Raw genomic sequence first — 27,505 nt, forward strand, 5'->3', positions numbered from 1 at the left:
GGAGATTCGAACCCTCACCACCCTCCAGGCCTTCCGCAAAGCCCTTAAAACCTGGCTGTTCCGGCAGGCCTGGGGCTAAAGAGCTTTTGCCCCCCCTCGAATGGTATGGTTGTTGTGTGCTTTTAAATTGTGTATTGTTCTGTTCATCTTTTTTATCCCTTATCTGTACCCCCTTCCCTGACTTGGATTGTGAGCCGCCCTGAGTCCCCTTCGGGGAAAAGGGCGGCATATAAATGCAATAAATTCAATTCAATAGCAATAGCAGTTAGACTTATATACCGCTTCATAGGGCTTTCAGCCCTCTCTAAGCGGTTTACAGAGTCAGCATATCACCCCCACAGTCTGGGTCCTCATTTGACCCACCTCGGAAGGATGGAAGGCTGAGTCAACCTTGAGCCGGTGAGATTTGAACCACTGAACTGCAGATAACAGTCAGCTGAAGTGGCCTTCAGTACTGCACCCTAACCACTGCGCCACCACGGCTCTAAATTGAATTCAATTCAATTTAAACTTGAAACTTGAAACTCTCCAGTAGGGACATCCTCCAGGAAGACATTTTGTTGAACGTAAAGAGTTTTTTTCTTGTAACGGAGAGTTATTTCATGTCAAGCAGGCTTTATCATTCTTGGCCCCTTCTTCTTCAGCTTTCCCCCCTTACCTTCCGAAGAGGCGTCAACATCATCATTCGGCTCAGGGGCTTCTCTTTGGCCACCTTCATCCTGGAGCAGCTCCTGGCTTCCATTAATCTCCCCCTTCCTAAAAACCAAGAAGAATACCAGCAGGGCTCAAGAGTTGCAAGCCTCCCCGGGATTGGAAAGACGAGATTTGGGCTAAGGCCTCCTTCTCTTCCAACCAGCACCTTTCATGAAAAGCTGGCTCAGGGAGCCGGGACCTCCCCACCTGAAAGCAACGGACGTACCCTGGCGAGGTGACGCGCTCCAGGTCGGTGATGCGCATGAATGGCCGGTGGAAGTAGTGGAGCTGAAGGATGCAGGCCAGCAGGAAGAAGCCTGGGATGAAGATGCTGGAGAAGAGCTCCGAGACGCTGAACTGCTCCAAGCCAAGGTCACCCAGTCTGGAGAAGGAAGGAAGGAAGGAAGGAAGGAAGGAAGGAAGGAAGGAAGGAAGGAAGGAAGGAATGTAGGTAGGGAGGGAGGAAGGTAGGTAGGTAGGAAGGAAGGTAGGTAGGAAGGAAGGAAGGAAGGAGGGAGGGAGGGAGGGAGGGAGGGAGGAAGGAAGGAAGGAAGGAAGGAAGGAGGGAGGGAGGGAAGGAGGGAGGAAGGAAGGAAGGAAGGAAGGAAGGAAGGATGGAAGGAAGGAAGGTAGGTAGGTAGGTAGGTAGGAAGGAAGGAGGGAGGGAGGAAGGAGGGTCTTTAGGTCAAACTGAGTTGATTTTAATCAGACATAGCCTGACCTATGTGTAATCGCCTTCTGAACTGGCAAATCGATTTGGAAGCATTCAATCCATTCAAATCCAATTCAACTTAGAGGAATTGAATTGAGCATCTCTCGGTGGCCTCCCTGGGAGGAGGAGGAGAGCGTTTTGATCTCCTGAAACCAACAAGAGATCTATCTCAATCCATCCCCTGACTTAGAAGATCCCCGGCCGGGTAAGGAGCCCTCATCCACAGATCCTGTGACTCCCACTCACTGTTCATCGGTCAAATGGGTGAAGTTCCTCCAGTACATGGGGAAGTCCTCGAACTGGAAGGTGTAAACAGCTATGAGGACCAGCATGGTGTACGCCACCACAAACCACCAGAAGGCCTTCAGGAGCTTCCGCCAGAGATCGTAGTAAACCTGCAGAAGAGGTTGGGTGCAGATAAAGAGAAGCGTCTAGTCATTTTCACAGATTTCATCCACTCCAATTTGTTATTCAGTTGGAGACCCAAGAAGTATCTTGGAACAGGTAGGAAGGTGGCCATCCCATCCGATGAATGGACCTTGTTCGCATGGCAGTACTTTGTCTCAGAGTCAAGGTAGAAGCGCTTGGGGGAAATTCTCCTCTCCCCCAATCCCAGAGGGCTAATAGTAGGGACCGAGATGGACCAGCCTGGCTTGAAAGCCACAATGACTGGGAACGCTGGGGAAAAATCTGCAGGTCATCGGGATGAGGCAAAAGGCAGGTGGCTTTCCCTGTTTTCTTCCCCTTCGTTGCCCCCTTGTCCTTTCCAGCCCCTTAATCTCTAAAGATCCTGACGTTGCTCTGCTCCAAAACCAGCCCCAAAGTCCCTCTTAAGGGTCCATGAAATCAAAATTATTTGCCAGCCCGGACTGAAAAATAATCACCTGGAAGAGGGTGAGGAACAGCAGGAAGAGGAACATGTAGACAATTTTGTACACCACCAGCCGCCCGGCAAAGCTGACCACAATGAACATGCCGGCGCAGACTAAGATCCAGAATTTGGCGTAGAAGCCCTTCACGTAGCTGCCCAGGACTTTCAGGACACCGTGCTTGGGGTCTGGCTCTGCAGCAAAAAGAAGAGGGGGACGGGAACGTGGGGCTCAGAATGAACTGGACCCCAGGGCAGAACCCCACCCTCACTCAAACTGAAAGTGCTGTGGCCCAGTGGACTCATCGTGCCCAACTGGAGAGTGGTGCACTGAGTTTAGGCTTAGTGAGTTTTGGGAACCCAGCCCATTGCAGCTTATTCCACAAATGTCGGGCTTGTACGCCTCCTGAATTTAAGCTGGCATCGTCCTGAAGACCAATCCTGCCCTCCAGGAACAAGGTTTGAAAATCACCTGGACAGGATTCTTGGCAAGTTCAAATTACTTGGGTTGCCAAGAGGTCACCAATAAAACTCCCACAAATAGCAATAGCAGTTAGCAGTTAGACTTATATACCGCTTCATAGGGCTTTCAGCCCTCTCTAAGCGGTTTACAGAGTCAGCATCTCGCCCCCACAGTCTGGGTCTCATTTCACCCACCTCGGAAGGATGGAAGGCTGAATCAACCCTGAGCCGGTGAGATTTGAACAGCTGAACTGCAGAACTGCAGTCAGCTGAAGTAGCCTGCAGTGCTGCACTCTAACCACTGAGCCACCTCGGCTCGCTCTATCATCTATCTATCTATCTATCTATCTATCTATCTATCTATCTATCTATCTATCTATCTATCTATCTATCTATCTATCTATCTATCTATCTATCTATCTATAGCAGTTAGACTTATTATACCGCTTCCTAGGGCTTTCAGCCCCCTCTAAGCTGTTTACAGAGTCAGCATATCGCCCCCAACAACAATCCGGGTCCTCATTTCACCCCCCTCGGAAGGATGGAAGGCTGAGTCAACCTTGAGCCGGTGAGATTAGAACCGCTGAACTGCAGATAACAGTCAGCTGAAGTGGCCTGCAGTACAGCACTCTAACCCCTGCGCCACCTCGGCAACAATGCAGCTGGATATCTGTTTAGCAGGTGCAATGGACGGGGAGGGGGGCTTTAAGTCCCACTAAGGTCAGGTTTTTAAAAAGTTAAAGTGTGCATTATTCTTCATTGGATCTGTTTCTCACTCCAGGTTTTCTGAGCCTGGGGACTCACCTGCTTCGATAACCATCACCTCCATCAGGGGGGCGGGAAGAGGTTTCTTTTTCAGCAGCTTCTCCTTCACAAATTGTCGCACCAGAAGCCAGAAGGTCAAGGTGTACAGGAGCTGTGGGGAAGGGGCAGCGGAGAAAGGGAGGTCAGAGCACCTGGGCCAAGCCCTGGGCCAAAAGAAATGGGCCAGGTCAATGGAGGGAGGAAGCTCTCCAAGTTAAACCTTAAACAGTAAGGTTGAAAGAGCCACATTTCCCCCCCACCTCCACCCCCATCCATGTTCTGAAAGTGCAGTCTGAGGACTCCTGGGAGACCCTCCCCGCCCCCAAAGTCCCTCCTAAGGGTCCCTGAAATCAAAATTATCTGCCAGCCCGGACTGAAAAATAACACAATATTAAAATTTATCTGCTTATCACTTTTTTCCAATGCTTTTTCTTTTTAAAAAAAAAACCTGCATCTGCCTTTCCTCCTGTAAAAAGTTATCCAATAAAAAAAAAGGAAATGAGGAAGGTTAAGAGAAAAGAAAGGAGGAGGGAAAGAGGAACGGAAGGAGGGAAGGTATGTGAGAAGGAGGGGGGGACCGAGGAAGGGAAAGGAGGGGGAAGGAAAGGAGGAAAGGAGAAAAGAAAGGAGGGAAGGCAGGGGAGAAGGAAGTAAGGGGGGAGGGAAGAAAAGGGTATGGAAAAGAAAGAAATGAGGGAAGGAAGAGGGAGGAAGGAATAAGATACCTAACCTTTGATGTTTATAATGATTTGATAGTATGGGAATATCTCGAAATGTAGTTGTATTGTTTTTTACAAGTTATGGATGTTGTATTTTCTTTTTACCAATAAAATCTTTTTTTTAAAATTTTAAAAAAATTATTTTAAAAAGAAAGAAAGTGCGCACGCAGAAAGCCTTCGTTCCTGCACTTTGTCCTGAAACTGGGTGTCATTTTTAATCATGCGCACCAGCAACTTTCAGGCTGGGGATTCTGAGCACTGCAGTCCCCGCGCCTGAAAGCCCGCTGGCTGGGGAATTCTAGCAGTTGAAGAAAGTCAGGAGCTCAAAGTTGCTGCGGTTGAGAAAGACGGGTGAACATCACAGCTTTTTTTTAATTATTTTTTTTTTTTTAATTTTAAAAAAAGATTTTATTGGTAAAAAGAAAATACAACATCCATTACTTGTAAAAAGCAATACAACTACATTTCGAGATATTCCCATACTATCAAATCATTATAAACATCAAGGTTAGGTATCTTATTCCTTCCCTCCCTCTTCTCTTCCCTCGTTTCTTCTTTTCCATACCCTTTCTTCCCTCCCCCCCTTACTTCCTTCTCCCCTGCCTTCCCTCCTTTCTTTTCTCCTCCTTCCCCCTCCTTTCCCTCCCTCGATCCCCCCCTCCTTCTCACATACCTTCCCTCCTTCCCTTCCTCTTCCTCCTCCTTCCTTTTCTCTTCCTTTCAACTCTCCTTCTCTCTTTCTTTCCCTCCCTCTTTCCCTCTTTACTACCCTCTCCTCTTCCCTCCCTCCATCACAGCTTTATGCCGAGGGTGCACGAGCCCCCAGACCCCAGGCAGGCCTGCTTTGGAGCCCCACCTTCTACCAAAGAATCAGCTGAGGAAGGAAGGAAGAAAGGAGGGAAGGAAGGAAGGAAGGAAGGAAGGAAGGAAGAGAAAGACAGGAGGAAGAAAAACCAATAGGGCACTAAAAGAAGAATCGAAACCAACGCTGACATCCATGTAGGTCGAAGCAGGCTCAGGGCTTGACCCTACCTTAGCCCCCAGGACCAGGCAGGGGTACTGAGGCCGCACCAGCCCCAGCTGCCCTAGGGGCATGGAGCCGACGCTGGTGGGCAGCTCAGGCTCCAGGTCCATCCCCCAGACATACTGCAGGCTGCAGAGGGCGACGCCGTAGAGAAGGATGAAGGGTGAGCAGAGCATGGCGAAGTGGTGCCTATTGCGCACGATCCAGATGAGGCAGGCCCAGAGCAACAGCACGAAGGTCAGCCAGCTGTGGTAGGTGATGCTCCACACCTGGAAAGAACCCGAGAGAGAGAGAGAGAGAGCAGGCTGGGAGGGGCGTCTCTTTTTATAGGGGTACAACTTTATTATGGATTCTCAAAAACACAAGATTAGAGGATTTTTTGGGGGGGGTGGAGAGAAAAATGATTTAAAAAAAAGAGAAACGGTAAAAGTACCAAAAGCAAAAGAAACGCAGAAAATAATTATAGATTTCTACAGATGTGCATTATTTAGTTAATTCTGTACAATTCTAAAACCTTGGCTTCAATCACCCAATCAATCAGAACAGAGCTGGAAGGGACCTTGGAGGTCTTCTAATCCAGCCCCCTGCTCGAGCAAGAGACCCCCCTCCGTAGCATTTCAGATTGTACAGGCTCTCCTGCTTCTCCATGAATGGTGTGATGGGTTCTCAATGAACCTAGGTGTCAGCTTCTGCTTTGCTGTCGCTTCAGCTGCCATGAAACGGGGAGGGAGGGCATGGTATTTGGGAGGGGTTACTCATTGTGCTGGAGGAAGGTTCTGGAGTTCACCGACTGGTCGAACTACGCATGCGTGGGTGTTTCCCGCCAGGACTAACGGCACCGACATTCCATCTTCGTGATGCCTTTTGAAGTTATCTCACACCTGACACTTGAAAGAATTACAATTGGACTGGGACTATGATGCCAAGGGGTGGGGAATGGGCTATTCTATATATCAATCGCTTTCGCGCCTAAATAATCAGACTTCGCTACGCTTTGCCTTTAACCATTCTTAATTAGTAAAAGTACACTTGATTTCCACACATGGAGTCTCGTGGTCGTTCTTTCCTAATTAATTAATGGAGAGGAGCTGACACTAGGAGAGTCTAGGATGGTTGCTACAACTCACGGCATTCTTGTATTGTGTTAAAATTATCCTACCGCAAAAGGATGGTCAACCCCCCCCCCCTTTCCCGGACTGTCCACTCACTCACCATCATGGCAATGAGGGCGCAAACGTAGCTCTGCTTCATGACGACGTGGCCCAAGGAATGAAGCAGCTGCATCTTCTCCTGGGGACGCTTCTGTTTCCGGAGGGCTGCAGAGGGGATTGGGGGGGGGGTTCCTTTTAGAGCAGGGGGGTCCAGACCGCCTCCCAAAGCCTCCCAGTTGAAGGGCAGGTCATACAAGGCTTCACCTGAGTGATCGGTTCCCACAATTTCATGCACGGTGAGCTCCTCCCTCCCAGAAGCCTCCGGGTCCTGGATAAGCATCGGCTGCAAACGGGGCACAAAGTGTATGATTGGGCGCTCAGCGGAAACCCCAAACCCAGCTCCGTTCCAACAGGCACTTCTGGGCCTGGAAGCATCAGGAGAGGCCTCTGGAAGGAGCCGCCTCCCAGCCCTGGCCAGGCTCCCTTGTGCGTGACCCGTCAAAACCACGCTCGACAAAAGCGCGCTCGACGAAAGCGCGTACCTGACGTCATCAGCAGCGCGACGAAAAAATTAAAAAATACATTAAATTAAAATTAAAATAAAATTAAAGCAAGCCGATTCACATAAAGGTAAGGGTTAGGTTTAGGTTTAGGGTTAGGTTTAGGGTTACGTTAAGCGTTAGGGTTACGTTTAGCGTTAGGTTAAGGGTTAGCGTTAGGTTTAGCGTTAGGTTAAGGGTTAGGTTTAGGGTTAGGTTTGGGGGGGTTAGGGTAAGGTTTTCGCTTTAATTTTAAATTTACCGCTCACAGCGCGATGTTTTCGTCGCGCTGTGATGACGTCACGGACGCGCTTTCGTCGAGCGCGCTTTTGTCTACCGTGGTTTTGTGGTGGAACCCCCTTGTGAAGGAGGCGGTGCCGTGATTGGGACCTCCAGTCTAAGAGGATACGGTCCTCTCCAGCATCTTCTGCTGCTTCCAGGGACCCGGCCTGCTCTTCGTGCCAGCTGCCTCCTTGCTGGTGCTGAAGAGGATTCAGCCCCAGAGCCTCCGTCCTCCCCGGAACCCCACTTGGCACCCGGAGCCAACGCCCATGCCCTCCTCGCCTCACCTTGGCATCTTCAGGCAGGTGGCCTTTATCCCTGGACCGGTTTTCCAGCTCCAGAAGCTCTGAGGTGGAAGACTCAGAATCTCCCTGTCATTTAATGGTTTGGAAGAGGAAGAAGAGGGAGGGATTTCCACTGTGTTGGTGCTCCTCGTTCCCCGACATTCCTCCACCCAAGATGCCGAAAGCCACACAGGAGGCCCCTGGGGATCTCACCTGTCCAGAGGAGCGCAGCCTTCGGAGCTTCACCAAGGTAGCCAAAACGTAATAGAGCAGCAAGAGGATGCCTGGATTGGCGTAGACAGGCCAGGAGTGGCTGACGTCCAGCAGCAGCTTGTTGGGCTGGTTACAGCCCGCAGGGAGGATAATGGCCTTCAACCCAAATAACCTACAGGAGAGATTGAGGAGAGCAGCATTCGGACCCAGCTACAATGGCCGGAAAGTCCTCTTGTCGCTCTCCAACTACTCTTTATTCCTCCGGGATTTCACGAAGGGTGTTTATTTATTTTTATTTTTATTTATTTTCATTTTTGTAAACTTTTTATTTTGTCTGCACAAAATCCACATCTTTGCAACACGTTACATTTTTTTACATATCCTTTGTGATTCTTTTATCTATGCAAATAAATCTTTTATAACTATAGCTTTATATATATATGTGCATTTATATTACTTCATTCTATATATAATATTCTACATGTATAACAGTCTTTACTACATTTGAGTCGCTTGGATAATATATTTATTTGCTACAGTTTTATCTCGCATTTCTATGTTTTAATCATTTTCCAGTTTTGTAGTTGCTTTTTTTTATTTTTTATTTTATCAATTTCATATATACATTCACAATTATATGATCTCATAACTGTTATTAATAATATGTATTTATAACAATTTTTCCCTACTGTTGACAATATACTTGAAGATTGCTTTTTTAACATCCCATAGATCTATCTTATCTTACAACGGTCCTACTTCTTCTTCCCTCCCTCCCTCTTTCCTTCCCTCCTTTCTTCTCTCCTACTCCCCTTCCTTCCCTCCCTCCTTCCTTCCCTCCTTTCTTTTCTCCTTCTCTCCTTCCTTTCCCCCTTCCTTTCCTCCTTCCTTCCCCCCTTCCTTCTCTCCTACATTCCCTCCTTCCTTCCCTCCTTTCTTCTCTCCTTCCTTCCTTCCCTCCCTCCTTCCTACCCCCCTTTCTTCTCTTTCTTCTCTCCTTCCTTCCTTCCTCCTCTCCTTTCCCACGAAGGGTGTTTAAAGGGTGGACATGCAGGGTGAGTCTTGCTGATCTGCAGCCCCCCCACCAGCACGGAAGCCTTCCAACAGGAGCAAAATCCTGGGAACCTACCTCCAGAGTCAGGCCAGCAAAGGCTGCACCCCTTCCAGAGCCACGAAAGGGAGACCCCCACTTACCGTGCCCAGAGGCCAGTGGGTGGGAGGATTTCCTGCCCGAAGGGGGTCTGGTAGCCATACAGGCAAATGAGGTGGCCCCCGGCAAAGACGTCCACCACGATGCAGAAAGCATTGAAGGCCAGGGGGCTGGTGGAGAAGTGGCAGGCCCACCAGGTCATGAGGCCCACGAACAGCAGGTAGTAGACGCTGGAGAAGGCCGACGGCAGGGTGATCCCTGGAAGGCAGAGGAGGAGAAGCAGGGTGACTGAGAGTTAGAGGCTGCTTGGCATAATGGGCCTTTGCCAAGGAAGAGAGCATGAGGACTGGAAGCTTTGATTTTAAGGCAAGGAACGTTGATCCGAGCCGAGGTGGCGCAGTGGTTAGGGTGCAGTACTGCAGGCTACTTCAGCTGACTGCAGTTCTGCAGTTCGGCTGTTCAAATCTCACCGGCTCAGGGTTGACTCAGCCTTCCATCCTTCCGAGGTGGGTGAAATGAGGACCCAGACTGTGGGGGCAATATGCTGACTCTGTAAACCGCTTAGAGAGGGCTGGAAGCCCTATGAAGCGGTATATAAGTCTAACTGCTATTGCTATTGATCCAACTGCCATGATCTAATTGGAAGTTCTCTATGGTTTCAGGGTGGTCAAGAGCAGTGTTTCTCAACCTTGGTGACTTTAAGTCCTGTGCATAGCTGGCTGGGGGATTCTGGGAGTTGAAGTCCACAGGACTTAAAGTCACCAAGGTTGAGAAACACTGGTCAAGAGCTTCCAAGCTCCCCCAGCTCTGGCTGACTGGCACTTCGGATGGCTTCTCTCTTACAGGCGGCCCAAACCTTACATTCTGCAGAGGGATTTGGAGCCACGAATCCAGAGTTAACCCTCCCCGGGAGAGTTAGCCCTCCACGCTAAGGTCAGGAGAAGTCTGGGAAACCCTTAAGAGGTCACATCAGCCCTGCCAGTCAGCTCCATGTTCCAGATGCGCCAAAAACACATCTGCTCTCTTTGCTCCTGCAGAGTCCCGAAGAACTCTTCCCACCAAGATCTGAACATCCATGAAGCCATCGCACATTTCTGCGGTCCCAGATTCCCCCGGCTGAGACCTTCCCGGTGGGCTGGGCAACCACCCTATCATTCCTAGTCAGAGATGGTTTGGCCATCAAATTGCGGCCCAGAAATAGCCTCTTCCCTTTCTCTCTGCAGCAGAAGAGCTTCAGTCTCCTTTGGTTCCTTTCCCTGGGTATTTGGGATTTCCTGTCCTGGAGGATTGTTTCCCATTGAACCAAGATGGGGAGGGCTGGCAAGGAGTTCTGCCTTTGCTGTTAGGGTTCGATTTTAAAAATTGTGAAAGGGAAGCTTCTAATTATTTTTTTATTTTATTTTATCAATTTCATATATACATTCACAATTATATGATCTCATAACTGTTATTAATAATATGTATTTATAACAATTTTTCCCTACTGTTGACAATATACTTGAAGATTCCTTTTTTATCATCCCATAGATCCATCTTATCTTACAACGGTCCTACTTCTTCTTCCCTCCCTCCCTCTTTCCTTCCCTCGTTTCTTCTCTCCTACTCCCCTTCCTTCCCTCCCTCCTTCCCCTTCCCTCCTTCTCTCCTTCCCTCCTTCCTTCCCTCCCTCCTTTCTTTTCTCCTTCTCTCCTTCCTTTCCCCCTTCCTTTCCTCCCTCCTTCCCCTTCCTTCTCTCCTACATTCCCTCCTTCCTTCCCTCCTTCCTTCCCTCCTTTCTTCTCTCCTCTCCTTCCTTCCCTCCCTCCTTCCTACCCTCCTTTCTTCTCTCCTCTCCTTCCTTCCCTCCCTCCTTCCTACCCTCCTTTCTTCTCTTTCTTCTCTCCTTCCTTCCTCCTCTCCTTTCCCTTCTCTCCTTCCCCTTCTAATTAACAAGAGACCTGGGTTGGGTTCTTCAATGGGGCTGGTTGATGCTCTTGAATGCATTGCACTGGACAGAACTTCTACTCTGCTTTGAGCTGTTAAGAAGAAGCTCTAGAAGGTTCCAACTAGTTGCAGATACTCAAGAGTAGGAGCATCTTTTGAAACGCACAACTGGCTCATGCCCTCTCCGCAGAATCCTCAACACCTACCTGCCAGTGCAATTAACACAACAGCCAAGATCTTTCCAACGGTCATCAAGAACCCGTGAGCCTTTACCCGCAGCCGAGCAGCCAACTGTGCCCGCCGCCTTGGCGAGCCCGGGGCCGGAGCGCCAGTCCCTCCGTGGGGCTTTGAGTGGCCCTCATCGATGGCTGCTTCTTCCTGAAGGAAAAGGGAAACCCACAAGAGGTCACTCAACGCCTACGAGAGACTCAAACGCTCTTTCGCCAAGGAGGTCTGGGAGCCTCATCTCTGCCCAATGGCCGCTGGTGGAGAGCCGAGGTGGCGTAGTGATTATAGAGTGCAGCACTGCAGGCTACTTTAGCTGACTGCTAGTTCGGCAGTTCAGCGGTTCAAACCTCACCGGCTCAGGGTTGACTCAGCCTTCCATCCTTCCGAGGTGGGTAAAATGAGGACCCAGATTGTTGTTGGGGGCGATATGCTGACTCTGTAAACCGCTTAGAGAGGGCTGAAAGCCCTATGAAGCGGTATATAAGTCTAACTGCTATTGCTATTGCTATTGCTATTGCAGTTCGGCTGTTCAAATCTCACTGGCTCAGGGTTGACTCAGCCTTCCATCCTTCCGAGGTGGGTGAAATGAGGACCCGGATTGTTGTTGGGGGCGATATGCTGACTCTGTAAACCGCTTAGAGAGGGCTGAAAGCCCTATGAAGCGGTATATAAGTCTAACTGCTGCTGCTATTGCTTACTGCAACCCAGCAGGATCCTGGGAAAGCTGATCAGGTCTCTGAGAAACTCAGAGGAGGAAGGACAAAGCTCTAACTAAATGCTCAACACCCAATCGAAAGGGGGAGGGTCTCCACCTGGGGGCAAGCGTGGGAGCCTGAGCTGCAGGATGGGAGTGCCCTCCTCTTCCCTTTCTTTTTTTTTTAAAAAAGGGGGTAAATGTCCATTATACCAGAGGCACAATTTAAAAAATAGAATAACGCCACTGTAAAAAAACAACAACAAAGCCACTCAGTTTATAAATCAAGGCATGGCCAGCTTAAGCTGCTGTTGCCAATCTGGATGGTTTGACTGTCCAAGGGGGGGTGGGGGAGGGAGGGAGAGATGTCCGGCTGGTGCTCTCGGATGGACACGGCCCCCTCCCTCCCCCTGGCCGACACCTGGCCCTGTTCATCTCCCACAAGGGCTTTGCCAAGTTCATTCCACAAGAGAGCCGCTTGTTTTGATTCCTCTGCCTGGCTCAGGTTCCCGACCCCAGAGAGATTTTTCCAGGGTGGGGGTCCCTGCCCTGCAAAGTTGTTCTGTGGCTCTGCCCCCTTGCCCCCCCCCCAGCTCCCAGTCCGGCCCACTGTGCCAGGCGTGTCCGGAGCCCTCTTTCTGGGGGATCCAGTCATTACGGCTGGCAACTCCTCCTCTCCCCCCCCCTCCATGGCCAGCAGGGAGGGGAAAGAGGGGAGGCACGTGGAGGGATCCTGCCAAGAGGAGGAAGGGCGTAATGAAGGCCCACATTTTCCCTCCCTGCACGGGAGGAGATGCACCAACTGGGATTCTGCACTGTTGATCCTGTTTAACTGCAAGCTCTTTTACAGGCAGCGGAGAGGATTTGGGGGAAGTAGAAGGGGGAAAAGTAGAGATTTTAAGTATTGGTTCTCAGGCTGGCCCAGTTCCACTTGGGCAGAGCTGGAAGTCAAAGGGGAAAATGCTCCCAGAAGACAGGGAGAAGCCTTAAAGAGATAGAGGGTGGGCCTTCCTCTGCCAAAACCCACCCATGGAGCTGGGACGACAGGAGAGCTGGCCCCTACTGAAGGCGAGGAGGAAGGAGGAAAGTAGAGAAGGGAGGGAGGGAGGGAGAAAGGGAAAGGGAAAGAAAAGGAGGATGAGAGGGAGAGAAAAGGAAGAAGAAAGGGTAGGAAGGGAAAGAGGAAGAGCAGGAGCAAAGGAGAGGTAAGGGAAGAAGGAAGGGGAAGGAGAGGAGGAAGGAAGGAAGGAAGTAGAGAAGGGAGAGAGGGTGGAAAGAAAGAGGTAAGGAGAGGAGGATGGAAAGGAGAGAAAGAGGAGGAGAGAGGGTAGGAAGGGGAAGAGGAAGAGCAGGAGTAGGAGAAAGGTACGGGAAGAAGGAAGGGGAAGGAGAGGAGGAAGGAGGAAAGTAGAGAAGGGAGGGAGGGAGAAAAGAAAGGGAAAATAAGGTGGTGTTACAACAGGAGGAAGGGATGGTAAACAAAGCAACCCAAACAGTATATTATAACCTATTAAATGAAATAATAAATGTATAAGAATGATAAATGTTAAAACACCTGTAACCAAACGACATGCTGTATGTGATGGTTTTTTTTGTCTGTGTGTGTGTGTGGTTTTTTTTTTATTATTGTGTGTATGTGTGGTTTATGTAATAAAAAATAATATATAAAGCTTCCTCCCATAATTGGGGCTTACCAGGGGTTGTGACACTAAATATATACCTTCTTCCCTGGCTTCAGCTGATAAGGAGGAGACCTGTGGCATAATGGCTAAGATGTTTGCCTAAGATGCAATACAGCACAGGTTCGAATCCCAGTAAGGGTATGGCTAGCTGATGAGAGCTAAATAGCTTGAAATAGATCTATACTAGTCTCCCTTTATTTATTTATCAGCACAAATAAAAAAAACATATATATATATATAGGAGAGCTGGCCCCTACTCCCAGCCAATATGTCAGGAGGCTGGGGCTGATGAGAGTTGTAGTCCAGCCTGCTGGGATGAGGCCAGCTGAGGAAAAGTGGCTTCAGCAGAGAAGAGAGGAAGCTTGGAGAACTCAGGGCCAGCTGATCCGCGCCAAGCTCACCTGTTCTTGGGCGAGGGAGGATTCAGACGGGCGGCTCCAGGTGATGACCTCCCTTGTTGGCTGCAGGCGGCTGCAAATGCCAAGGCAGATGGCAGTGACCAGCAGGATGCCCAGGTCGGGGGCTACCAAGCGCACCGAATTGGGGATGTCATTTAGGTCCAGCCTAGAATTGAGGGGGGGGGAGAGGGAAGGGAGGGAGAGCGAGAGAGCATGGCGCCTTCAAACAGAGCTATCTGCAGCAGCTGAGCCAGCCTATGATTTGCCCCAAGGCAAATAATGAACCAGAGGGCGAATCCTGCTCCCCAGCTGCCCAAGCGGGGCGATAATCGTAAGGGTGAGCAACAATGCGGAGCTCCAAAATCCCCCTCCCTGAGAACATGGGGGGGCATCTTTGAAAAAGCAGCTCTCCCCAGCCTTTTCGCTCTGCCCTTACCTGGTGACCCCAATGTGCTGAGCCAGAGTTTCCCACGTGCTGCCTGGAAAGACGAGGAGAAGAAATGTTTTTTTTAAAAATGACAAAATCAACTTCCAGCTCTGACCTCAAATGCAATTCAGGCACATTCCCTTGGCAGCAAATGAATCCGTTGAGGATCCAGTTTCTATCATCCTTAGGCAAAATGAATTGGATGCAACCTTGGGCTGCTTCCACAGTCAAGAGATGAAACTGGAGGTCCAAGATAAAAGATCCGTTCTCTGGGGATCCAAAGGTCCCTGCATCTATTTTTTTTTCCTGGAACCCAGAGCTGAGGGTTTTTGAATAACAGCAGACCAGCCCATGGAGTTCTAGATGGACTGAAAGCTCCCTCAGGTGTTCCTTTTGGAAATCAGAGGGGGGGAAAAAACTCCAAATCTATTGGTAGAGCTGTTTTTTCCCCTCACTTTTAGTCAGTTGGCCACAAATTCTGATTATATTCTCATTTTGGCTCTCTATCTTAAAATGCATCTCTCTTACTATGCTAGGTCAGATGTATCTCCTTCCACAGGGCATCTGGCTGAGGACCACCGTCTGACCTCCGTGCATTTCTCCCACCCCATTAGGACCCCATCTGGCTGTGGCTGGTGGGATTCTGCGCCCATCGAAACCAAGTGGAGCAGCTTAGGAAGGTCTGGAGTAAATTAAACTGGATTGGCATCAGCCCCATTGGCATCTAGGGAGAAGGCCCACCGGTGGCTGCTGAACCTATTGATTCTGCTACATTTGTGCAGCCGTGAACAGACCCACAGCAGGTAAACCACCAACACGCTCCCAAACATGGCAATGTGGAGCTGTGGGTTCAGCTCCCCTGCCAAAGGGGAGGGAGGGGGGGAACAGTTTATATACGTAGATCCCCCGCAGATAAAGGAATTCGTTCCATGTATGGAAAGTTGCAGGGGAAGCAAGAGGGGAAAATCATAACATAACATTTCTCATCACTAAGAAACCAACTTTATGTTTTGGGAATATTTTGAAGTATGTTTCAAACACAGGTTTCAGCTGGGACAAGGAAGCCCCATTTCAGAAGGATAGTCAGGGCAAATTTCAGAAGGTTCAGAATTTTCCACCTGGATGGGGAGTTTCAGGAGGAAACAACAGCAACATTTCCAGGGGTTCTTTTGGGTGGGGGGTGGGTGGGAATTCAGATACTAGTGTGTGAAGTGAGAAAGGAGGCTCCCCCCCCCCTCCAGCAGATCCCATGGTAAGGAGGGATCTCCAAACAGGACCAGGTCCCAGACCTTTCAATCCAGCCACATCTGGGCTCACAGTCCAGCTTTCCAAGCTCTATGTTACAGCTTCAGCTCAATATTTATATTCCCAAAGGTCAATGCTAATCTGTAGCCATCTTGGTTGGCCATTTCCCTGGACAGGATTAAACACACACTTGAGGAGTACAAAACTCCCTTCTCTTTGGGCCAGCAGTTGGAAACAAGACGTTTGGGAGAACAAAAAAGCAGGTGGAGAGGGGGAAAAATAATGATTGGAAGAAAACCAATAGATGGGAAGAATTAAGCATCCCCTCTCCTGCTCCCCCCACCACCCTTTTCCTGCTCAATATTCTCTCAAGCACTGAATTCCCATTGCATTAGTCTACATTTTTACTGCAACTGCCGTTGGCTCTGCTTGTCATTTCTCTCTGAATCAAGATTCTGTCAAAGAGGAAAGCGGTACTCACAGTTGCTTCCGAGGAGCTGGTCCAAGTCGGGCACAGTGTAAAGGCATATTTGGAAGACCAAATGAGCGAGAAGGAAAAGGATGCTGGTTCCCAAGACTGCTCGGAGGAGGCGTCCAGTGTGACCTGCAGAATGCCAAATGGGAGCCTTGTGTAGCACCTTTCTTTCACCTTGGGCTACTGTGTGTGGGTCTTACCAACACAGCGGACAATTGTGCCCCTGCTCCAGATGTAGCTGAGGTTAAGAGGAGCTAAAAGTAGCTTGTTTAAGGCCGCTTAGGAGGAGAGTCCTGAACTGGACCAGCCTAGCCAAAAAGCAACCTTCTTCACCACAGCTGTAAACGTGCTGTCAGGCCTGCAATTATATCCCTTTTAGAATTTTGGCCTGCCACACTTTCTCTTATTTCATTATGCTGTTTCAGTAGTATAGTCGATGGGAGGGGGAAATAGACAGGAGTAGGATTGTGGAATGTATTGTTTTTCATTCTTTCCTAGAAGCCAAGGTCATCTTTTGTCTCCGCACTTTTACACCTGACCGGAAGCAGCTGGGTGGAGACGCCAGCGTGGAAGAAGAAGATTGGACCGTGTGTCATTGATTGTGGGTGTGGGGACAAGATCATGAACTTTTAACTGGGTGGGATTCTGATGTCTTTTCCAGAATTGGGATTAATACAGATGTGCTAAGATGTCTGCTTTATTAAATTGGAACTTTAAGGATCATTTTGCCTTGGACTCTGATTTAATTCTACATAATACTTGGAACGCTGACACGTGCTCAGCCCCTTGCCTCCAAATGACCTAAATTGGCTCCTGTCCACAGAGTAACAATGCACTAAAATGCACTCCAAAAAACCTCCAGTTGTGAGGAGATACGTTCTCCATCATCCTAACTTCTGGTCATGCTTGTGGTGGCTCACAAGAGCCAAGGACCAACAACATTCAAGACCCAGGTTTCACTGCAACGTGAAGAATTGCAGCGTTTTTGAAACGTTGGGGTTACTTAGTACTTAGGAATAGCTGAACCTTCTAACTATTGATCTGCAACAGGCATAGTCCTTACTCAGCTTTGCAGCTAGCTGGTGTGGGTGGAAATCTTAGGAATGGGAGAGAATCTCTGTTGCTGGGGCTTGATGGGTTATGAGGGGGTCTCTAAAACTGGGTTTTCATTTGGTTTGCTACAGCCCAGGTGACATCTTCAATGCCACGTGCTTGGAGAATCAAGGTGTGCACGTTAGCTGTGGAGTATATAATTGCCAAATTATTGCTTCATTTACACAATTCAACACTGACATTTGCAGACCACACAAAGGTGCAGCTGCTGTGCACCTCTGCTTTGCCATTACCTAATACTACACCTGTACTCTGTTGAGGATAACTCTCACTAAACCGGATGATTTATTTCCTAGTAGATGTGCGGGTAGAACTGGCATCAGCAAAACCTCGCAATCGATGGCACGCTGAGTGGTGGCGCAGAGCCAGGTCGGTGCCACAGTTCACCCAGTTAGAAACCAGGAAGCCCCGAGTTCCAGTTCTGCCTTAGGCTCAAAGCCAGCTGGGTCATTGGGTCTCAGCCCAGGAAGAAGGCAAGGCAACCCACTTCCGAACCTGTTACTCACAACAGTGCAGGGACTTGTCTAGACAAGGAGAGTCAAAGCTGTCTTGGAGGGGGTGTGAGCAGATGCACACGCAAGCAAAAACTCTGAGCCGGGGCCAGCTTTTCAAGAAACACTGCCTCCAAAGGGCAGAAGCTGATGCCAGCATGGCTGAATCTCCAGGAGTAAAAGACAAGCCCCAACTTGAAATCCCTCCGTTCACATTTACAAGGGAGTTTTGATTCTACTCTTGAGTTACGTCCTCAGGTTAATACGCCAGGGGACGAGGTCACCGCCAGCTGTTCTGCCCCTGGGGCAGCAGCGTCAGGCAACAACACACACTTTTAATAAAAGGTTGGGTTTGATGAGCAATGGGTGTCCTCCGCTCTTCAACTCCCTTCTGTACTTGTCGGTGTTTTGACTCAACGCTGAGCAATGCCGTTCAGTGAGGCTCATGGGGCAATTTTTTTTTTCAAAAAGGGCAGCCAACGTGATAAGATAAATCCTTGTCGTCGTGGCATTTTCCTGGGGACAAACCCTCCTTTTCTGGTTGGGCAGGTTGAGCTTCCAGGACCGGCACTGAATCTGGTTAAAACCCCGGAACAGGCTGCCAAGTCAGAGTGGGTAACGCTGACTACAGGCACCAACCCCCAATTGTGTTTTAATTTTTCCATTTTCATAGCATGTAATCACATGTATACTATTGCATAGTCAATATCATGTTGTATTATTAATCACATCAATTCATCTTACCATCAACTACCAAAGGGGGGGGGGGAAACCAGTTATTGGCTCTTCTGCTCTCCATAGACCATATTTATACCTTATCCGACACTTTCTTCCCCCTCTCTCCTCCCCCTTTCTACATCCTTTCTTCCCTCCATCCTTTTCTACTCTACTTCCCCTTCCTTTCTCCTTCTCCTCTCTCCCCTTACCACTCCTCCTTATACTCATCTTCCCCCCCTCACCCTCTCTCCTGTCCCTCTCTTCCTATCTTTCTTCTCTCCTCTGCTTCCCACTCTTCTACATCCTGTCTTCCCTCCATCCTTTTCTACTCTACTTCCCCTTCCTTTCTCCTTCTCCTCTCTCCCCTTACCACTCCTCCTTATACTCATCTCCCCCCCTCACCCTCTCTCCTGTCCCTCTCTTCCTATCTCTCTTCCTACTCTACTTCCCCTTCCTTTCTCCTTCTCCTCTCTCTTCATTCCACTCCTTATCCTCATCTTCCCCCCTTACCCTCTCTCCTATCCCTCTCTTCCTATCTTTCTTCTCTCCTCTGCTTCCCACTCTTCTACATCCTGTCTTCCCTCCATCCTTTTCTACTCTACTTCCCCTTCCTTTCTCCTTCTCCTCTCTCCCCCCTTACCACTCCTCCTTGTACACCTCAACTTCCCCCTTCCCCCTCTCTCCTATCCCTCTCTTCCTATCTTTCTTCTCTCCTCTGCTTCCCACTCTTCTACATCCTTTTCTACTCTACTTCCCCTTCCTTTCTCCTTCTCCTCTCTCCCCTTACCACTCCTCCTTATACACCTCATCTACCCCCCCCCCTCACCCTCTCTCCTGTCCCTCTCTTCCTATCTTTCTTCTCTCCTCTGCTTCCCACTCTTCCTCTAATTCACTTGGTGCGTTTCAGCTTCTGAGCAAACTCCCTTTTGTGTTGATGGTATTTATAATTCCATTCCAATATACATAAAAAAGAAAAAATAGTAGTATACACGTACAATCATAATACCTTAAAATCCAACACCCCTCCTCCAACTTAGTAAACTCCACTCCCTCCCAGCCTTCCCCCCCAACCTTCCCCCCCCCCCCTGACTTCCCAGAACCAATACAAGGTATAAATTTTTAACCCAGGCTGGGTCTTAATCTCTATTCTCCCCATAATCCCTTCGAACCAATTTGTTATTTCCTCTTTGGCTCCATCGCTCTGGGCTGCCAAGAAAGGCCATTTCCCTGAGCCCCTTCCTGCCCCTCACCACCTCCTTCCTTCCAGCTATTCAGCCTGACAATCAGCTGCCCAACCCTTCAGGTTCATTATTTGGATTAATCATTCCTTCTTGGCTGGGCTCCATCGACTCCCAGCAGGCAGCTATGGAAGTGGGGAAGATAAAGCTGGTTTATAATGTAAACTAACACGTTGTTCCTCTTCCCCCCCCCAACACACACCTCGGAAGAGAGAGCTGGAAAGGACAAGGCAGGAGAGAAATCAAGGAAGAACTTCTGTCCCCCTCCATAGTCCTAAATAATTTGCAGGGGTGGTGGTGAGGAGGAGGAGTGAGAGCAAAGAAGAGACGGCTATAGAAGTAGTTTTCAACTTAAAACTCCGCATTTAGTGGCCATTGAAAGGTACAATAGCACCGAAAAAAACTGACATGATTTTTTTCCACACACAGGGCCGTTGCAGCATCCCCGTGGTCATGGGATCAAAATTTGGATGCTTGGCAAATGACTCATACTTACGACGGTTGCAAAGTTCTGAGGTTATGTATTCTATGACCTTCTGACAAACAGAATCCGCGGGGAAATCCAGGCTCACTTAATAACCGTATTAACAACTGCAGAGATTCCCTTAGCAACTGTGGCAAGAAAGGTCGTAAAACGGAGCTCACTTAAGGAATGTCTCACTTAGCAACATAAATGTTGGCCTCGATCGTGGTCGTAAGTCGAGGACCACCTGTAAAGGTGGCTTGAGAAGGACGAATGTTTACAGGCTCCCCAAATGAGCTTTTCCAGCCTCTCTGCAGCCGAGTCCCGGGAAGGAGCATTTGAAGAGCGTCACTGGAGGCCTTTGCTGGGTTGATGAAATTTGGCTTCACACATTTGTGGTTTGTTGTGGTTCCACCTGCCACTCACTTTAACCCCACCGTCGGATTTCCTCATTCGACACAGCCGGAGAATCCGTGGTTAGCATGATCTGCATCCCTTCTAAGAGCCAAGGTGGCGCAGTGGTTAAAATGCAGCACTGCAGGCTACTGCTAGATCAGCAGGTCAGCGGTTCAAATCTCACCGGCTCAGGGTTGACTCAGCCTTCCATCCTTCCGAGGTGGGTAAAATGAGGACCCAGATTGTTGTTGGGGGCGATATGCTGACTCTCTGTAAACCGCTTAGAGAGGCCTGAAAGGCCTATGAAGCGGTATATAAGTCTACTGCTATTGCTATTGCTATTCTAAAGTATTTTTGTCTTAATGGGAACTGAAATGATAATAGTCGGAATTCTGTTTCATGTAAGGGCGATTTTGTCTGTGTGTTAAGAAAAATGTAAACTAAGGATGGAAAATTTGGAAAGAAAATGTGGGGCTGAAATTGGAAACCCTGTGATGTAAAATTAACTATTACAAGAAAGAATGTGAAAGGGCGGGGGGAGGAAACCCGGGTCAACACTGGTCTTGTAAAGGGATTTTAAAATTTGTAACAAAAAATAAAAAATTTATTGCAAAAAATAAAATAAATACAAGTATTCTTAATTTACCTAACTGAATAGTCCTTTAAAAAGGTAACCAAACAAGACAGCGCAAGCATTTAAAGCATAAATACTTTTTAACGGGGTTCTTTCTGTATCCTTAAGCTGCAGAGATTATTTTACATGCTGTTTTTAAAAAGCTAAGATGGGGAAAAAAGCTTTAAAAGTGTGGGCAGAAAAACTGCCCTGAATAGCTGAAACCAGACCAGAAGAAACAACATGAGCTAATCTCCTGGACGGCCAAATGCTTCATTGTCCCAGAACTCGGATTATCTCAGACGGATGTTTAAGTGGCCCTAAAACGTCTTTTAAGTGCAGAGATGCCAGTTTCGAATATATCACATGGTTGGCCATAAAGTTACACAACCGGGGGGTGGGGGGGCTTTTGGACGTTGTGTGACAGCGGAATCAACTGGGAGGGAACCAACAACACGGCCGCTGAACTATAAGCCTGACAATCTACGGAAGAGTTTGCAGCAACCTCTCCCTTGGATGGAAACTCCCGGGATCGTTTGCCCGGCCTTCTTCCAGCAGATCTCCATCAATCTTGCCTGCCAGCCGCGGGGAAGACAAATATTTGTTCAAGAGGCCTGTTTTTCCTTTCCGCAGGACGGTTGATTAAACAAGAGAACCGGACGTAGCTGGCTGCGCCCTGGGAGGGCTCCCCGATCGTCTCTGCAACCGAGACCTCCCGGTGATACATCAGCCTGCAGGGCCAGGACAGAGGTGGGTTCCTACCAGTTCGCACCTATTCGGTAGAACCGGTTCGTCAAATCTACCGAACCGGTTAGAAGAGGTTCCACCAGTGGACCCGGAAAGCAGGCTCACACCTACAGAAGAGGTTCCCAAAATTCTTTGAAACCCACCACTGCCACACACACACACAGACAGACAGACAGACAGACAGACTGACTGACTGACAGAGAGAGAGAGAGAGAGAGAGAGAGAGAAAGAAAGGAATAAAAAAAGAAAAAGAGAGAGATGAAAGAAAAAAAAGAAAAAAGGGACAGAGAGACAAAAGGAAGGAGAGAGAGAGAGAGAGAGAGAGAGAAAGGAATAAAAAAAGAAAGAAAAAGAGAGAGATGAAAGAAAAAAAAGAAAAAAGGGACAGAGAGACAAAAGGAAGGAGAGAGGGAGAGAGAGAGAAAGGAATAAAAAAAGAAAGAAAAAGAGAGAGATGAAAGAAAAAAAAGAAAAAAGGGACAGAGAGACAAAAGGAAGGAGAGAGGGAGAGAGAGAGAAAGGAATAAAAAAAGAAAAAGAGAGAGATGAAAGAAAAAAAAGAAAAAAGGGACAGAGAGACAAAAGGAAGGAGAGAGAGAGAGAGAGAAAGAAAGGAATAAAAAAGAAAGAAAAAGAGAGAGATGAAAGAAAAAAAAAGAAAAAAGGGACAGAGAGACAAAAGGAAGGAGAGAGAGAGAGAGAAAGAAAGGAATAAAAAAGAAAGAAAAAGAGAGAGATGAAAGAAAAAAAAGAAAAAAGGGACAGAGAGACAAAAGGAAGGAGAGAGAGAGAGAGAAAGGAATAAAAAAAGAAAGAAAAAGAGAGAGATGAAAGAAAAAAAAGAAAAAAGGGACAGAGAGACAAAAGGAAGGAGAGAGAGAGAGAGAAAGAAAGGAATAAAAAAAGAAAGAAAAAGAGAGAGATGAAAGAAAAAAAAGAAAAAAGGGACAGAGGGACAAAAGGAAGGAGAGAGAGAGAGAGAAAGGAATAAAAAAAGAAAGAAAAAGAGAGAGATGAAAGGAAAAAAAGAAAAAAGGGACAGAGAGACAAAAGGAAGGAGAGAGAGAGAGAGAGAGAGAGAGAGAAAGGAATAAAAAAAGAAAGAGAGAGATGAAAGAAAAAAAAGAAAAAAGGGACAGAGAGACAAAAGGAAGGAGAGAGAGAAAGAGAAAACACATGGCCATCAAGCCACTCCCACAAAAGAGGACACACCCATAGAGTAGGTTCCAAAAATTTTTGAAACCCACCACTGGGCCAGGATCTGCCAACCCGTGTGAATGCGCGCATGCCTCCACCTGCCCTCCTGGTCTTCTGAAAGGGCCTTCTGAAAAGCCAGGTGCCGTCCCCACCTGCTGATGACCAAGGAGACTCTCAAAAGTCTCAAGTTGGGGCACCCAAGCCGGCAGAGCTGATTCCCCCGCAAAAGAGCAGAAGAAAAGGAAGGAGGAGGAGGAGGAAGAGTCTGGGTTTCTATCTCCCGAGAGAGAGAGAGGGAAACTGCCACGATGCAGAAATGCTGCTTGAACGAGGGCCAAGCTCTGTCTGTAAGTCTATTTATGTCGGGAGCATTTAGGCAGTGGACGATGATCTTCAGAAAGCCTCAGGTTGTGTAGGAAGCAGATCCTTCCGGCAAAGGGGACCCTTGGGGTGAAGAGGGAGGGAAAGGTTGAGAAGGGCTGTTCTCTAGCCAGGGGGGTGGGTGGGTGGGTTTGGCCCCCCAGGACTCTCTCTGCAGCCGGGACCACCCTGGAGACTTTTGGGGGCAAAAATGAGTCGTTCCAGAAGAGAGAAAACTTGCTGGAACCCTTCCAGGGCGACGGTGGTGAGGCTGAAATAAAGAAAGCCACTTTGGGCCCCTGAAGAAAAGGCGGACATCCACCTAACGATGAGCAGAGGACGAGGATGAAGGGAGCAAAGGATCTTCTCCTTGCTTGGCATTGGCCAAAGAGCTCTCCTGAAGCAGGTGCGGCCACTCCGTGTGGCCACGGTGACAAAACTGCTCCAGCCCATAATACAAGCCTGCCAGGATTGGGCAGAGCCAAAAGAATTCCAGCCTTCCAAACAGGAACATTTTGCTCCAACTCTCTGCAAAAACCGGAGATGGTGTGGCCCTTTGCCAGAGCCCGGACAGGGAGTGGCCACCGTGGGGATGTCGATGAGCAACAGGAAGGAAAACGACTCTGGCCAGGCAGTGGGGCAGACCTAAGGGGGAGCTGAAACCAGGACAAAGGCCCCTGGGAGGGAGGGAGGGAGGGAGGGCTAGTTCTCTGCTCTGATGAGCAACTGGCTAAGGGGGAGCAGATATGGGAGTCCGGCAGCTTCTTCCTGCACCCCAGGGGCTTGCCTGGGCTTTCTCCAGGATGCCTGGAGGGAAGCAGATGTGTGCAGCTGGGCTGACGCTCCTTCCGGGGTGGCGTGACCCGTCAAAAGCGCAGAGGACAAAATCGCGCTCGACGAAAGCGCGCATGTGATGTCATCACAGCACGACGAAAAAAATTAAAAATTGAAATAAAATTAAAATTAAAGCAAGCCGATTCACATAAAGGTAAGGGTTAGGTTAAGGGTTAGGGTTAGGTTTAGAGTGTTAGCGTTAGGTTTAGCGTTAGGTTAAGGGTTAGCGTTAGGTTTAGCGTTACCTTAACGGTTAGGTTTAGGGTTAGATTTAGGGTTAGGTTTGGGGGGGTTAGGGTAAGGTTTTAGGTTTATTTTTACATTTTTCGATCACAGCGCGATGTTTTCGTCGCGCTGTGATGACGTCAAATGCGCGCTTTCGTCGAGCGCGATTTTGTCCTCCGCGATTTTGTGGTGGAACCCCGGGGTGGCTGGGTGGCTTGGTAGCCCTTTGAGACACAGCAGACTATAAGCACAACCGCGGGTGCTTACGGTCCCCACGGCAAAGAAAATCACCGAAATCCCCATTGTTCCCAAAGAAATAAACACGACATTTAAGCTAGAAGATATGCGCTTGGTCAACCTTCCACGGAGCCAGAATGCAGCAGGCAAAAAACACGAGGAGCAGGAAAAGAGGGAAGGAAATAGGCTTCGTTTATTATTCCAGGGATGGGCGAGTAAGTGGATGTGTCCCGAGGGCCCAAAGGGGAGGATGAACCACCTTGGTTTGTGCCCCCAGGGAAGAAGGCGCTCTCCTTACCTCTGATGGTGTCTTTCGTGGGGCCCAGGAACCACGGCAAGAGCAGGAGGTAGAGAAGGTAGACCAGCGAGAGGCCGTTGAATCGGAAGAGGCAGGCTGCGGAGGCAAAAGAGGGGAAGGCAATCAGCACACAGATCATCGCCCAGGGCTTCTCGGGGACCTGAGTTTCCCTCCCATAAGGGGCCCTTGGAAATAGACTGGCAGGACCGGGCGGTCTTTAGAGGCAGGAGAAGCAAACTGGAATCCTGGCTTAAATAGGGAAACTCCTCAAGGCAAGCAGCGAGGCCCAGCAACTCACTTAGCGACTGTTCGAATTATAATAACAGTAGACTTATATACCGCTTCATAGGCCTTTCAGCCCTCTCTAAGCGGTTTACAGAGTCAGCATATTTGCCCCCAACAACAATCCGGGTCCTCATTTTACCCACCTCGGAAGGATGGAAGGCTGAATCAACCCTGAGCCGGTGAGATTTGAACCGCTGAACTTCTGATCTAGCAGTCAGCCTGCAGTGCTGCATTTAACCACTGCGCCACCTTGGCTCCTACCAGATTCTTTTCTAACCCGGAGAAGGTCCCTGAATGGCTTGGCTCTCCTCTTCCATTTTTCCTCCCCATAATAATCTATTGGGGTGGGGGGGGAATGACGTCCTCTTCTTAATCTCTGTGGCAAGAGAATCAATGCAAGGGGCACAGAAACGGCAACGCGGCTCAGTTGTGGCTTGGAACTCAAGCCCGGGGATACGAATGTGTGGAGCTTCATGTTGCACCGGCTGTGAATTTCTGGCCTTCCACTGTAACCTTAATTTAGAAATCCAACAGCAGAGGTGAAAGCGGAGAGACGCCAAAGGCGGGATCGCTTTTCAAAGCAGGGCAGATGAAACCAACCTGCCAGTAAAGGGGGGAGGGGGAGGCGGCACAGCCCGCTCTGCCGCTGGCATCGTCTCCCGCTGGTCAAGACGCTTTGCAGAGGACCTACGATGCTCAGCTCCACTCCCCCAGACCCAGTCTAACAGAGGCCTCTTCCCCCAATTCTCGGTTCCAAGGGACCCCCTGCCATAGTCGGCTGGGCTGACTTTCCTGCTTTGGTGGTGGAGACCACTGCAGAATCCCCCCACCACCAGTGAAGACTGCACAGGACCCAGGCACCAAAGCAGGGAAGTCCTTGGCTCTGCCCCCTTGTCAAGAAGAGCGGGTGGTTTTCTCAAGGGGGAAAACCAAGCAGAATTTCCAGATTTGCGCAATCAAAAGGCCAGTTTGATGCTTAAAAGCCAAGACGAGAATGGAGGTCGGAGGCCCTGAGCTGCCTTTCAGAAGTTTGGGTCTCGGAGGGGAGGAAGAACTTTTGCAAACTTCCAACAGGGAGTCTTACACCATCGGCTTCCAGCCCAATCCTGCCAGTCTCCTGGCCTCCCTGAAACCCCCAGCCAAATTAAGAGATAAGGTGGGGAGAGGAACAAACAGCTGGAAATACCTTCCTTCTTGATCATTCTGGTTTAAAGCAAGGCCCTCCTGAATGTTTGGGGAATGAAAATACCCCCAAGCCACCCTTGATAAGATCCCGTTTCGCAAATATGCGCTCCCATTCTTTTTATCCTCGATTAGGAAAACTCTCTTGATGTTATAGTCTTAACTTATCGGTGGTCACAAGGCCCAGGTTCTTTCCACCTCTAAAGCAAAGCCCGGTATCCTAACCCTGGTTTAACTCAATGTTTGCTGGCTGAGGAATTCTGGGAGTTGAAGTCCACACACGTTAAAGTTGCCAAGTTGGAGAAACGCTGGTTTACTTGCATGCACACTTTACACCTGGAACATCATCTATCGGCTGGGACCAGGGGGGGCCTTTGCCCAGGTTCGTCTGGTGCACCAGTTGCGGCCCTATTTGGATCGGGAGGCACTTCAAACGGTCACTCACGCCCTTGTCACCTCAAGCCTGGATTATTGCAACGCGCTCTATATGGGGCTACCCTTGAAAAGCGTTCGGAGACTGCAGTTAGTCCAGAATGCGGCCGCGCGAGCGATATTGGGTGCACCGAGGTACACCCACGTTACACCTGTCCTCCGCGAGCTGCACTGGCTACCAGTTGGTCTCCGGACGCAATTCAAGGTGTTGGTTATCACCTTTAAAGCCCTACATGACTTAGGGCCAGAGTACCTTCGAGACCGCCTACTGCCACATACCTCCCAGCGGCCGGTAAGATCCCACAGATTGGGCCTCCTTCAGATGCCGTCAGCCAGACAGTGTCAGCTGGCGGGCCCCCGGAGGAGAGCCTTCTCGGTGGCTGCTCCGAATCTTTGGAACCAGCTACCCCCAGAGATCCGGACCATACCCACTCTCATGGCCTTCAGGAAAGCTGTAAAAACCTGGCTGTTCCGGCAGGCCTGGGGCTGTTGACCTCGCTGTTGAGGTCCAGCCCCGATTAGAATGAATGTATGAGGGTGTGGCTATTTTAAACCGTTTCCTTTCGTTATGTGTTCGTTATGTGTCTTTCTTTTTCTCTTTTTTTGTAAGCTGCCCGGAGTCCTTCGGGATTGGGCGGCATATAAATTTTATAAACAAACAAACAAACAAATAAATCAGTGTTTCTCAACCTTGGCGACTTTAA

At 49.1% G+C, this 27,505-nt stretch overlaps 1 protein-coding gene across 2 annotated transcripts in view; it reads right to left on the reverse strand.

Moving 5' to 3' along the window:
* PIEZO1 (piezo type mechanosensitive ion channel component 1 (Er blood group)) overlaps nt 1–27,505 on the reverse strand; it is an 82,692-nt gene that overhangs the window by 34,859 nt on the left and 20,328 nt on the right. The window contains exons 2-17 of one of the 2 annotated variants that reach the window (XM_087728844.1): nt 24,903–24,998; nt 15,980–16,102; nt 14,263–14,305; nt 13,830–13,992; nt 11,031–11,202; nt 8,946–9,159; nt 7,752–7,923; nt 7,542–7,625; nt 6,698–6,776; nt 6,495–6,598; nt 5,291–5,551; nt 3,540–3,651; nt 2,290–2,468; nt 1,652–1,800; nt 920–1,075; nt 659–756 (exon numbers count right to left, since the gene is read on the reverse strand). In XM_087728844.1, the coding sequence (XP_087584970.1) occupies nt 659–756; nt 920–1,075; nt 1,652–1,800; nt 2,290–2,468; nt 3,540–3,651; nt 5,291–5,551; nt 6,495–6,598; nt 6,698–6,776; nt 7,542–7,625; nt 7,752–7,923; nt 8,946–9,159; nt 11,031–11,202; nt 13,830–13,992; nt 14,263–14,305; nt 15,980–16,102; nt 24,903–24,998 (2,205 nt within the window). Of the gene's footprint in view, nt 1–658; nt 757–919; nt 1,076–1,651; nt 1,801–2,289; nt 2,469–3,539; nt 3,652–5,290; nt 5,552–6,494; nt 6,599–6,697; nt 6,797–7,541; nt 7,626–7,751; nt 7,924–8,945; nt 9,160–11,030; nt 11,203–13,829; nt 13,993–14,262; nt 14,306–15,979; nt 16,103–24,902; nt 24,999–27,505 lie in introns of those variants that run through there. The other variant, XM_087728843.1, reaches the window with a different exon arrangement.

Source organism: Thamnophis sirtalis, unplaced genomic scaffold (genome assembly GCF_051295495.1).
Source record: "Thamnophis sirtalis isolate CommonGarterSnake01/CBP01778 unplaced genomic scaffold, rThaSir2_p1.2 scaffold_14, whole genome shotgun sequence".
Lineage (NCBI taxonomy): Eukaryota > Metazoa > Chordata > Lepidosauria > Squamata > Natricidae > Thamnophis > Thamnophis sirtalis.